The sequence below is a fragment of the Cibotium barometz genome, chromosome 58 (assembly GCF_041138505.1).
Source record: "Cibotium barometz isolate CiBa-2024 chromosome 58, ASM4113850v1, whole genome shotgun sequence".
NCBI lineage: Eukaryota > Viridiplantae > Streptophyta > Polypodiopsida > Cyatheales > Cibotiaceae > Cibotium > Cibotium barometz.
Window position 1 is genome coordinate 16,132,099 of NC_141103.1, and position 13,393 is coordinate 16,145,491.

Sequence of the window (13,393 nt, forward strand, 5' to 3'; positions counted from 1 at the left end):
TGTTCAGACTCCAGACTAACGCCAAAACACCCCACACAGATTTGTCACTTTTGCTAAAATAAGTGGCAGATTTGTCACAAAACATGTCAAGCCTACTGATCTAAGACACTTAAAACTTAGGATGTAATAACCCTTAAATTATTACCCAATTTTTTGAAGTGAGAACGAGAATTTTAAGCATGCTTATAGAGGATAATCACAACAATTACATGGCAGTGGGAGTAACCATCTGATATAGGGCATATTTCGCATCAAAATCTTGGCATTGTAAGAGAGATCTGACAACATAACTCACAAGTATGGGAAAAAAATGCATCAGAGAATATGAAAACTGTCTGTTGATAAATTAGTTCAAGTGTAATGATAGCAAGCTTTTCATGAACACAAAGGAAGGCATCCTGAACCCTTGAGGTAAAAGTATAAATTTAAAACTCCTTGGCTATGTCTAAACAAAAAAATAGACTAACAATAATGAAATCCTTTGTTTTCAGAAAAGCATCACACTATTGAAGCAGCCCGTGCACCGATCGCCCACCTCTGTAACCAGCCAACGGGTTGCAAGTCAGCAATGGATGGGCACTCCCCTCTTTAATCACGGAAAAGGCATTCCCCCCCCCTCAATGCTGACTGGGCCTCCACATTGTTACCATACAGTGGAGAAGAATGGGCAGCCAACTTCCCCTGGACAAGGATGGGCAAGGAAGTCTCCAACGAATCACCTTCTGGTCTTGTATGCTGATGAGGGGTGATTTCTGTTTTGCTGGAGATTAAAAAAAAGGCTGTGGGGCTCACACGTGTGCCCTATTGTGTGTAAAGGGGCAAGCTTGCCAGGACATCATAGTCCATCAACCTCTAAATGTGTGGAAGGCACTGTCAAAAAATGTGAAAAGCCTGCCCAGATTTTGGTTAGGCTGGATGGGTGCGCATAGCTGTCTGTAGACATACCTTGAGTGCATGAACATTGACCGATTCACGTAAGAAATATTCTTTATGACATTTCTATTTGCATTCCTGCAGCAAGTAAGTAAAGTGTACCTTGCAGGGACCCACAAGCCACTCAAAGAAAAGTGGAGTGATCCGGGCGTTCAACTCAGCTCCCCAATCAGAATAAGGGAACAATTTTCTAAACCAAGCTGGCACTTTTGGAAACCCCTGGAACCCCAACAAAACTATTTGAATCTTGTTACCACTTCATAGCACCCAAGACTATGAAGTCAAAAATGATTTAATAATGATAGACATTGTGCTGCATACCTGGATGACTGATTCTGCTTGTTGTGCTGCTGTTTTATTACGCATTAAAACATGTGAAACTTCCACCATCCCTAGATAACCGTCCTCATAGCTGCGAGGAGACTGCATGGCACGTTGCACTTACTGTCATGACAACGACATACAGCATACAGAAATAGCATAAGTTCAAAATGCTTCTTTCCACATGGTTGAAATGTTTAACCACCCATGATACATGACATCAAAGGCTAGGTGCCTGAACTGAGTGCAGCACTGCAGCTATTCATGTGTTAAGCCCTTGTGATCGAGAAACAAAGTATGCATTGACTATGATACACAATTAGAAGCTTTAATGAGGACATCATGCCTATTCAAGAACGAGGTGATTGGGAACGCAGTCAAGAGTGCTATTAACAGCATTGTTCCACTACACGAGTAACTATCTTCATGACAGGTGACATCAAAGACTAGGCCCTTGTGCTAAATGCTAGGCCCTATCTTTGTGCAGGTGCCATCAAAGGCTAGGCCCTTGTGCTAAATGCAGCTAGTATGCACATGTGAGCATGTAGAGGCATGAACTTGGTTACATGTATGCACAAGCATGCTTGATTATGTCCTCATTAAACACTGATTAGAAGGCTAATTAATGCTAATTACAAGCACAATCTGAAAACGCAAGTATCAGAGAGACTTCAGTTTCAACCTTGTCTACCATGTATATTGCTGATGAGTAATGTATATATATATGTATATATATATATATATATATATATATTATATACATATGTATATATATATACATACATATGTATATATATGCATACATATATATATATATACATATGTATATATACATATATATACATATATACATACATATATATATACATATGTATATAATATATATATACATGCTTGATTATGTCCTCATTAAACACTGATTAGAAGGCTAATTAATGCTAATTACAAGCACAATCTGAAAACGCAAGTATCAGAGAGACTTCAGTTTCAACCTTGTCTACCATGTATATTGCTGATGAGTAATGTATATATATATATATATATATATATATATATATATATATGTATGTATGTATGTATGTATGTATGTATGTATGTATGCATATATATATGTATATATATTATATATATATGTATATATATGTATATATATTATATATATATGTATATATACATATATATATATATATATATATATATGTATGTATGTATGTATATATACATGTATAAATACATATATATATATATATATATATATATATATATATATATATATATATATGTATATATATTATATATATATGTATATATATATATGTATATATATTATATATATATGTATATATACATATATATATATATATATATACATGTATATATATATTATATACATATGTATATATATATGTATGTATATATGTATATATATATGTATGCATATATATACATATGTATGTATATATATGTATGCATACATATACATATATGTATATATATGTATATATGTATATATATGTATGCATACATATATATATATGTATGTATATATGTATATATATATGTATGCATATATATACATATGTATGTATATATATGTATGTATACATATATATATACATATATATATATGTGTATATATATATATATATATATATATATATATATATACACACATATATATATGTATATATGTATATACATATATATATGTATATATGTATATACATATATACATATATACGTATATATATATATATATATACCTAGATGAATCCAGGAATATGCCCAAATTCACCTTTTCGGAACGTGCATGTTATATACTCATGGTAGTCAACCCACAAGACTATATATATACCTAGATGAATCCAAGAACGTGCCCAAATTCACCTTTTGGGAATGTGCATGTTATATACTCATGGTATAACTATCAATTCCATTATGCATAGTATGGACTAGAAACTACGACATACCCACTAACGTCATCAGTGCCCAATAGTGGGTGTAGAACTCTGTATCAAGATATGCTCTCACACACGCACTCCACACACACACACACACACACACACACACACAAGAGCATATATTCACACAAAGCCCTTCATACTGAGTTTCTGTCAAACTAAGATCCAGACTCCTAAACCATAGCATTAATGCCTACAATGCATGAACATAAGGTTAACTCCCTATTCTTATACTTGGGGACTCTGTAATGCACAGTGGGGTGCACATTGGGGCTGTGTTGTTGATCCAACACTTATTTCCACTACTTTAGTAGGACCTAGCACTGTGGAACCTGCTTTGGATGCCTAAGATTGCCCTCGCCCATCCTTAAACAGCTGCATATCTGCTAGTTGGCCAGTATAGGGTTGATGGGCAGCACACATCCCCGTACTTGGCGCTTCCAAAGTGGCCAATTGTCGAATTATCCAATCGACACCACACTTGGTGTATAGGGATTCATGCAACAGAATACTCCAAAGGTCTCCTAAACACATGACAAGCAAAAGATAAATATCTAGATTAAGGTTCCCTAGGCTAGCTCACCACCCAAGGGCCAACTATGGATCCCATATACACAGGATCTGCCACAAGCAGATAGGGCTAAGGCTCCGTCCATCCAGACTCACACCAGTCAACCTTGGTGTCCCATACCACCAAGACATGCCATGCAGGGCCATCGATAGATTGTCTACATCAAGGAAGGACAATCTAGAGTGGATTGCATCAATGGTCTAGGTACACACCATCATGTCACATGACAATACCCTCCCACTCCACAGGCTCATCCCACTTATATAGTCACTTCAACCTACAATTTGTTGTCCTGCTTCCAACAATGCTCATGCCCCCCCCCCCCCCCTCCAGCTTAGATCCTCCCCAGGGAAGTGGGCACAACACAAGCCCTCAGGTACTAGAGCACCAAGACCCGACCTCGGTTGAGACCACTGTAGGAGAGTGGCAGACGGCTGGCCCGAGGCGGAACCGCCGGACAACTTCCAAAGCAGAGCGACAACAACAGGCACGCCAGGTTGGCAAGATCCAGGATGATGCGGTTGTGTTACGAGTAACTGTTACGAGCATTTATCTCAGCAACCTCCCGACGGTTTGCCCCCCACCCCCTGCCCCCTCTCTGGAGACCGTTACCTCGTTGAGATTCCCCTCCAATCTCTCACATTCCCGAGAGGCTTGCTGATGCGCAAGGGCCTGCGGGCGGCGGGCATGTCCCCCCCCCCCTCCCCCCCCTCCAACCTTTCACGTTCCTAACTCGCTGACCCACCAGGGGCCCGTCCTCGCAGCCCCCCATCGAAATGACACTTCTTATATACACATACCAAATTTATAACATAGCCAACAGAAAGATGAAGATGCATGTTTTGGAACTAGTGGGTATGAAATTCATGATTTTGGGAGTAGGTTTTTTGGTATTTTCAAAATTTGGGCAAGAAAAGGAGAGAAAGAGAGGAGGAAAGAAACAAGTTGGAAGGAAAGAGGAAGGTGAGAAGAAAAGGGAAGGAGGTGAGAAGAAAAGGAGAGAAAGTTGGAAGACAAGAAAAGGAGAGAGAGGAGGGAAGAGGAGGGATGGACCGTGGAGGAGAAGAGAGAAAGAGGAAAAGGGAAGAGGAAGAGGAGGCATGGAGGAGGAGGAGTGAAGGAGCGAAAAGGAGGAGTGGACAAGGAGAAGAGGTAGAGTTGGATGCGTCAAGTGGCAAATGGGCAGCAAACAAGGACGAAAATGACGGCAAAAATCACATTTGCAAAAAAAAACCTCCCGTCCGTTTTTTGACCTCACTTTATATTTGGGCAAAACACCGTTTCGATGGGCAAGTTTCGTTTTGTTTCGAAACGTTTCGTGCTAGAAACGTTTCGTGCCATTTCGAGAGGGCAAAATGGGTTTTTATGTTACTATGGGACTCGGATGATGATGACTCTGCTCCTCCTCCAACGAGTTTGAGCAAATCTGTGCATGGATGGTATTTTCAGACAGTTCGTGATTCTGGGTTACGTGGGCTTCCTTCTGCTCCTCCGCTTGGTTCTCTCAAGCGATCTTCCAGAGTTTCGGGGAAACAAATTCATGAGGACAACATGTTTGTTAACTATGCTCTTATGTCTTCTATCATTCATGGTCCTTCTGATCCCACTTCTGTGGACAAGGCTCTTTCACATGAGCCTTGGCGTCGTGCTATGCAGGCAGAGCTGGATGCTATTGAACGGAATGGCACTTGGATTTTGGTGCCTAGGCCACTACAGCGTAAGGTGATTGGTGTGCGTTGGATCTTCAAATTGAAGTTCCGAGTTGATGGCAACTTGGATAAGCACAAGGCGAGGTTGGTTGCCAAGGGTTATGCTCAGCGCCCTGGAATCGACTACGATGAGACCTTCGCTCCGACGGCCCGGATGACTACCATTCGCACTGTTCTTGCTCTTGTAGGACATCATAGATGGCCCGTATTCGAGATGGACGTCAAGTTGGCTTTCCTGAATAGAGAGCTTACACAGGAAGTTTATGTTGATTAGCCGTCGGGATTTGTTGTTCCAAGCAAACAGGATCAGGTGTACCGGCGGCTAAAGAAAGCTTTATATGGTTTGAAGCAAGCTCCGCGGGCTTGGTACCAGCGGATTGATGAGTTCTTTTAGAAGCTCAGCCTACACCGTTCTCATGCAGATTCGAACCTTTATATCCTCCTTGAGAGGGGGTTGATTGTTATCATTGTGGTCTATGTTGACCTCATCTTTACAGATTCTTATTCTATGAGGATCCGCAGCACATTCATCCCCAATTTCAGCTCATATTTGGTGTCCCTTTTGGTCCCTTTTCATGGCCCTTGATTGTGGGCTGGCCACCCCTTTTTTGTACATTTTTCTAGGATTTTTCCCATGTCGAGTGCTTTTTTCCCAGTCAGCTAGCATTGCCACGTCCAGTCAGCCAGGTGCTCTTGTCCAGTCGGCCAGCCCCTCTTACCTATAAATAGGTGGGCTGGCCTCTCACTTTTCTCATATAGTCTAGTCTTTCCCTTTGCTCCCTCACTTATGAGACTCTTCCCGTCTCTTGCTAGGGACTGTATCATTTCAGTATATTCAATATAGTTGCTCCATCTCTCTCTCTCTCTCTTGCACTCTCTGCTCAGCACACTAGTGCTTGTTTGCTTCCGCTCTGTGCACTCATTCACTGATGATGAGCCATCTTGTCACCATGCACTACAATGCAGAGTGCATGTGACGTTCCCTCCTGCTTAGCTTGGCGGCATGTTCATGGCTTCCACATAGTCCGCCAACAACTGGGGGTACTCTTGAAAGAACTCCTCGTCTAGCCAAACGGCTTCGAGGGTACCTCGATCTCGGAACTTCGTATAGAATTGACGCAGTCTTGATCCGAAACCATGCTTCCAACGATGAAGAAGGATCTGCTCAGGCTCAATGACTTCTGCTTTGTCTACCACGTCTGGCTGTTGTTCATCTGAAACATCAAACACTTTTGGTCCAACATATGGTTTTAGCCAAGAAACATGGAAAACATCATGCATCGTCCAACTGTTAGGCAACTTTAACTTCATGGAGACATCACTTATCTTTTTAACTATCGGAAAGGGTCCAAAACTATGAAAAGAAAGCTTAGGACAGCGTTTGCCCACTTGTTTCAATCTCTGTTTCATGATGTGCAAAGAGACCCAATCCCCTTCCTTGAAGTGGACATCTCGTCTAGACTTATTTGTGTGTTTGGTATAAGCTTCCTGGGCTTTGGTCAAGTGGTCTTCAACTGACTCAATGATTTCGGAAAATGCTTCCCTCGTTTTGTTAGCCTCAAGAGATGAGGACACCATTCTTGTCAAAAGAGAAGAGAAACGGGGACCAAAGGTTGCCTCATACATAGTCCGTCCCACACTGGATGAATGAGTATTGTTCAAGATGGCTTGGACCAATGGAAGGTAGTGTTTCCATTTGGACTGTTGGCTTCTTCTTAGAAGACTTCGTCGATGAAGACTTCCCTTTGCTCTTGTTGTTGTTGTTGTTGCGGCCTTTCGACCATTGGCCAGTCAAGGCCTCAAAACCTCCACCCTATGGAGGATTCATAAACTGCTCTTCTTGATCCAAAACCATCGGCACAAGTTCCTCCCATGTAATGGTGCTAAGCCTCCCACTGGTGATCAAAGAAGAACAGAAAGCTGAATACTGAGGGGTAAAATGAGACAGCAAAGTGATGGCCATATCCTCTGACCAACCTGAAGAACCTCCTGCTGAAGAGCCTGGAGTTTGTTGATGTTTTCGCGCATCGTCAAAGCCTTTGCAGGATTCATCACTCACATCTGCACTTCCAAGGAAATCCTCTTCATGGGTGATACCTTGTTATACAAAGAAGCCAAGTGCTGCCAAATCCCTCGGGCCAACGTCATGTGTTTGATGTGGTTGATCACTTGGGGTGTGCAATTAAGGAAGATGAAAGAACGCACACAGGCATTGACACGATCCCACAACTTTGCCCGAGTCTCCCACTCTTTCCTAGTAGAAAGTGAAAGCTCCTCCTCCTCCAACTCTCGCCGTGGAACTCCAACCAACCACAATGAAATCAGCCAAATCATAAGACTCTAGAACAAACTTCATCATTAACTTCCACATGCCATAATTGGTCTCGTGCATATGTCGGTTCACCGGGAATGTCGAGAGGGTGGGGATCTTCACATGCTTCTCAGCCATCTCGAGCAAATCTACCATCTCGGGGGTTCACAAGGTCTTGTGAAGGGAGGGTGGGTGGGAAAAAAAATGAAGAAGCGGCTGCAATTGCAATGCAAGGTGGCTGTCCAACAATGATGACCGCCTTCTACCTGCTTCTCCACGTCCAGCCCAAAAATTCTCCAATCAACACCAAAAAACAGCAAACCCTCAAGCTCTCACTGTCTCCAAGCTTCAAGCCACCTAGGGCTCTGATACCATGTCGGAAAGCACAGTGGAAATGAGACAGACTAAAGTGAGAGAAAAAGCAAAAGTGTAGGAGAGAGAGAAGCTATATAAACTCTACTATATACAGAAGATTCGATACACAATGCTACAATGAGAAGTGGGGGGGCAAGGGTGGAATATAGACCACCCTGGGCTGGTGGCCTAAAACAGGCCGACAGCAATAATGCTCACGACTGGCATCGGTCAGCACACAAACAGGTCAGAAAGCAAATGACCAAGTCAGCTAGCAATAGAGAAAGTCGGCAGACTCCTACAACCGACCAGAAAAGAAATAGAGCCACCCCCACCCCCAACTAGTAAAACTGGGAAAAAGCGAACAATGAGGAAAAATGGAGAATACTCCTAACCCGGTGGGCACACCCACAAGAGAGGCCCTCACTCCCTACTGAGTAATATGGTACAGACAGGAGATGACTGCAACAGAGGGATGAGTGAGACCCTCACAAGTAGGCATGTCATCTTCTACATAGAGACACACCAGAGCCCCAACAGGGGGACTACTATACATAGCGGGTTACGAGTGGGAGTCAGCCTTCCGGGTCGACACCCACACATCAAGAGGGGTACAAGGCTCAAGAGGCATTGCGGTACTCTACAAGTCACACTTCAGGCAGATTCTTAGCATCATTCGGAAGGACGAGGAGGCACGGTACCTAGGGGTGTGGCTACAGCTGACTAGAGAGAGAGCTATCCATATTGCAGTACGCTATTTCCCACCGAGCCACTCCCATTATGTTGTGCAGCATGGTCAGTCACCTTTCCTACCACTCTACAGTGATATCATGGAGTTCTCTTGCTTGGGTGAAGTCCTGACTCCTACTAGGAGACGTCAACGCCAAGACTAGGAGAGCTACTAGGTTCCTCTACTTGATTTGGATGACCCCATCAAACTACAGGAGCTAGACGTCAGTGACACGGGCCTCATGACATCATCACAAGACACGAAGGTGACAGCATCTGCATCTGGGTGATACCTCCTAGAGCTCGGAGTTGCACACGGTCTCATTATTTATGCCCCACTGGTCCTCCTCAAGCACCTTCACCTGCTTTTCCACACCCAGGCGGCTCTAGCACCGTGGATTACCTACTCCCCCTTCAACGCCGACCACACCTATCTCCACTTCACCCTCATGCACACACTACCCACCCTCAACACCCCGCACCACCCACTACACCCAGATCCATTTTGATCACGACCTTGATGGTGTTTACTCATACCACATTTATCGCCACCTCCAGGACGTGGACACTGGGGATTACCCTTGCGGCCAGCAAGGACCTCACAATCACCTTTGCCTCCAAAACTCATTCATTCACCTTCCAGAAATAGCTCCCCTCATGAGCTCCCCTGAGCCTAGACCAACGCCTAGTTTAGCTCCTCACCCAAGCCTTGGTGTCCCATAACACTCGAGCCCACCTTCATGGTGCAAGGTTTGAGCATAGCAATGGCCTAATCTTGGTCTTTGGTTTACTGGGCTTTCACAACTGGGAACCTATGTATCTAGATAAGCGTGTCCTTACCTTAAAGTCATATACATGATAAACTCAACCCCTGGTTTGGTCGTTAAGCATTAGCCTAACCTCGTCATTTAAAGCCAGCTTTAAAAGACATAACAAACAACTCTTTAGGAGTTTTGAAAATGCCTTCAATTAAGAATTGAAATGGCAGATGGAAAGTTCTCTTTAATTTGCCATGATGAAATCAAATTGAGAGCTCATAACAAGCCACCATACAAGAAATAAGTGGAGAGCAGAGGTGAGAAGAGAACCTGCCATCCAGCAAGGCGGCCATAGACCTGTCTGCAACCATTGATGAAGAGAAGGTCAAGGGAGGAGTCTTTGTACTGCTTCTTGTTGGAGAAAGGGTCAGGCTTCGTCTGTGAGGAGGAGGAGGAGGAGGAGGAGGAGGACCACGATTCTCTCTTGAAGGGCGAGGAAGCCAGAGGTGCGAAACTGTAAGCGATAGGGCTCGCCATTGTGCTCCACGCAAATCGACGTGAACCAAGTAAAAAACCTTCATTACAGCCCTTCACGGCCCTTTCACGGAGCGGGGCAGAACCTCACCACACGGCTATTGTCCCCATCTACCTTGCCTAAGACCCTTTCATAAAAGCATGCAAGCATGTGGTAGTACTATAGAGCCCTCACACAATTAAAATCAAAAAGCCCTCCGCACCTCACAATATATCTACCTCTTCATACATGATTGCAAGGGCCTCAAGCAAAAAGAAACCAAGCAAAAGCTTGCAAAAAGGGGCCTCTCCATAGCCAAGGTCATCCCCCTCTCCAAACTTCGCATAGACTACAAAGCCTTTGAGGTAGAACACAAGCTTTGTAGTAGTGTCTCGGAACATTGTTTTAAGGGGTGCCTTGATTGCAAGATATGTTGGACAAGGGCAGGGTGGGCAAGCACTTTATTGTTATGAACAGTTTTTGCAAATCAAGGGTGTCTCTGCAAATGCCATGATCTATGTTTGTTGCCTGAAAGCTTGCGAGAGAGGAGTCACAGAAAAAAGCCAAGAAATGCATGGTGAAATTGAACGGATGGGGCTGCTTGAAATAGATCTAGCTATTGGCAGCACCTTGGTTGATATGTACGCTAGAGGTGGGTCATTTGAGAGATCACATGAAGTTTTTGACAAGTTTCCAGCTTGAAATGTAGTCTCTTGGAATGCATTGATTGTTGCATACGCTGAATAAGGGCATGGTGAAAAGGCAATCAAATGCTTTGAATTAATGCAGCATGAAGGTGTCTCCCCAAGTATCTCTTGAAAGCTTGTGGTAGCATTGGAGCTTGGGACAAGGGCCAAGAATTACATGCTGAGATTGAAAAGCACGCCTTTCTAAAAAGTAACCTTTTTGCTGGCAGCACTTTGGCGGATATGTATGCAAAATATGGCTTTCTTGCAAAAGCATAGCTAGTCTTTGACAACTTCCACTTTGAGACACTTTCATGGAATGCAGCGATGGCAACATTTGTTAGTTGTAAGCATTTTAACAAAGCACTAATGTGTTGTAATGAGATGCAGTTTGAAGGTGTCTCCGCAAATGCCATCACATTAATTTGCACCTTGAAAGCTTGTGGTGGAATTAGAGCTTTGGCAAGGGTCAAGGGTCAAGAATTATGTTCTCAGATTTGAACGACAAGGAATGCTTGGAAATGATCTTGTTGACACTCCCTTGAATTTGGCAATTTGGAGCAGTAAACATTACTATAACAAGAGGACCATGAAAAGGTGGCATAGAGCTTATTGTCTAATGATTGTTGAGCTGTAAAGGTTCCTAGTGGGTTGCAAAGCTAACAGCTTTGAGCTTATCATCTGATTAATATTGATCTATAGATGCCTGCCAAATTGTAATGATGTACCCTCCTAGTGGACTAGCATTTAATGGTGTTTATTTTCATGTATGTAGGGGGGCCAGAGCCATACTCAAGGATGAAGTGGGCATTTTGCTAGGGAAAGTCCCTTTGCAGTTGAGGACTTTGAGATCAAATCTTGGATGTGTATCAAATGATGTAACTTCATTGGAACAATATGATTCACAGGTGGGGGCTGATCATGTGCACCATTTTGTTTTTAAGATTAAGCGTCATGTAGCATATAAGAATGCAGGTTTTGACTCTAAGGACCATGTAGTTTTTAGAGTATCTGCTTGATGTGAAGGGCATGGGTTCTCATGGGTGAAAATGCATGGTTGCTACCATTTGCATCCCACTGGAAGAACAGGTTCTTGCTACCTCAGAGCATTGATGGTGTTCATTGACCAAGTGGAGATCGTTCTCACTCCTTGCAATAGGAAATAAGTATAGGGTACAGAAGGAACATTTATCAATTGGTTCATGGAATTTCTTTACCTTGGGTAACCTAAGATACTTGTAGAAAAGTAAGCATCCAGAGATGGCCACTCAAGAGGTAAAAAATGCAGTAAAAAGTAAGCACATACAAAAGAAAGCAAAGCATACAAGTATTTAAAAAAAAGTAGGTGCACACTACATCCAGAGTTGGCCACGCGACAAGTAAAAAATGTAGTAAAAAGCAGGCGCACGCTAAAGAAAGCAAAGCATGCAAGTATTTTAAAAAAAGTAGGCACATGCTACAAAGCACGCAAGCAAGCAATCGAGGAGCAGAAGTACGAAGCAGGCACACACTGCAAAGCATGCAAGCAAACGAGGAGTAGAAGCATGCAAGGTAATTCCCCCCTTTGCTGTTCTTTCCATCATTTTCACCTTGGGTGCCCCTCTTGTATAATCCATCTCCTGGCGTGATAAGATTGCTCGTAGCAATCTTATCACCTGGGGTGCCCCTCTTGTATAATCCATCTCCTGGCGTGATAAGATTGCTCGTAGCAATGTTAAGCACGTATAGGCTTAGGGTATCGTTTGCCCCCCTTTTTTGTTCTTTCCATCGTTTTCACCTTGGGTGCCCCTTTTGTCTAATCTGTCTCTTGGCATGATAATATTTCTCATGGCAATGTCAAGTAGAGATAGGTTTAGGGTATTATTTGTGCCCCCTCCATCACATCCCAGCGGCGGCGGCATCTCCCACCATAGGAATGCATTGCAAGGCCACAGTATGCGATCCCTTCTGTGCTTTGTATGTCCCTTTTGGTCTACATTCTCCATTTCTAGCTGCTTCAACATAAAAGGGTCTTTGACGTGCGGGGGCAAAGGTGCCATAGTCCATGGAGATGAAGGATTAGGGTTAGGGTTAGGCTCTCGCAGTGGCCCCCAACCGTCAGATTCTGTTGCATTAGAGTTGCTAGAGTCATCGGCCTATTGCTGAATGTGCTTGTGGGAGTGATGATGAGAACCTCGTTTCTTGCATCTAGAAGCCACATCCCATCTGCTTCAACCTTCTCCCATGAAAACCTTGATGCATAAGAGGGCAGTGAAGGGAGGTAGTGACTGCTTAGTGTTGCTGAATTGGACCGATTTGAAGATGTAGATGCCAAGGGAAAAGAACCTTCAAGGGTTTATCTTTCATGCTGAAAGATCATGCTTCTCGATCTCTCTTGGGTCCGTAGTAGACCAAGGACTACAGGCTACACGTAGGCAACGGCTACGTGTAGCAGCAGGCGGCACTCGAGGTCAATGGGTAGTGACCTTGTGGTAGGCGGCGTGTTCGTTAGCCACGCAGGCGATGACAAGCAGGTTGCACGCATGACATGAAGAAGGGTTGTCCAG

At 43.4% G+C, this 13,393-nt stretch overlaps 1 protein-coding gene across 3 annotated transcripts in view; it reads right to left on the bottom strand.

The window, feature by feature from the left end:
• LOC147605959 (beta-carotene isomerase D27, chloroplastic-like) overlaps positions 1-10,329 on the bottom strand; it is a 30,902-nt gene extending 20,573 nt beyond the window's left edge. Inside the window, exons 1-3 of one of the 3 annotated variants that reach the window (XM_086792869.1) lie at positions 9,978-10,327; positions 1,255-1,356; positions 1,036-1,152 (exon numbers count right to left, since the gene is read on the bottom strand). In XM_086792869.1, the coding sequence (XP_086648995.1) occupies positions 1,036-1,152; positions 1,255-1,356; positions 9,978-10,184 (426 nt within the window). In that variant the 5' untranslated portion in view covers positions 10,185-10,327. Of the gene's footprint in view, positions 1-1,035; positions 1,153-1,254; positions 1,378-9,977 lie in introns of all 3 variants that reach the window. The other 2 variants (XM_086792871.1, XM_086792870.1) reach the window with 2 other exon arrangements.
• Positions 10,330-13,393: the final 3,064 nt, after the last annotated feature.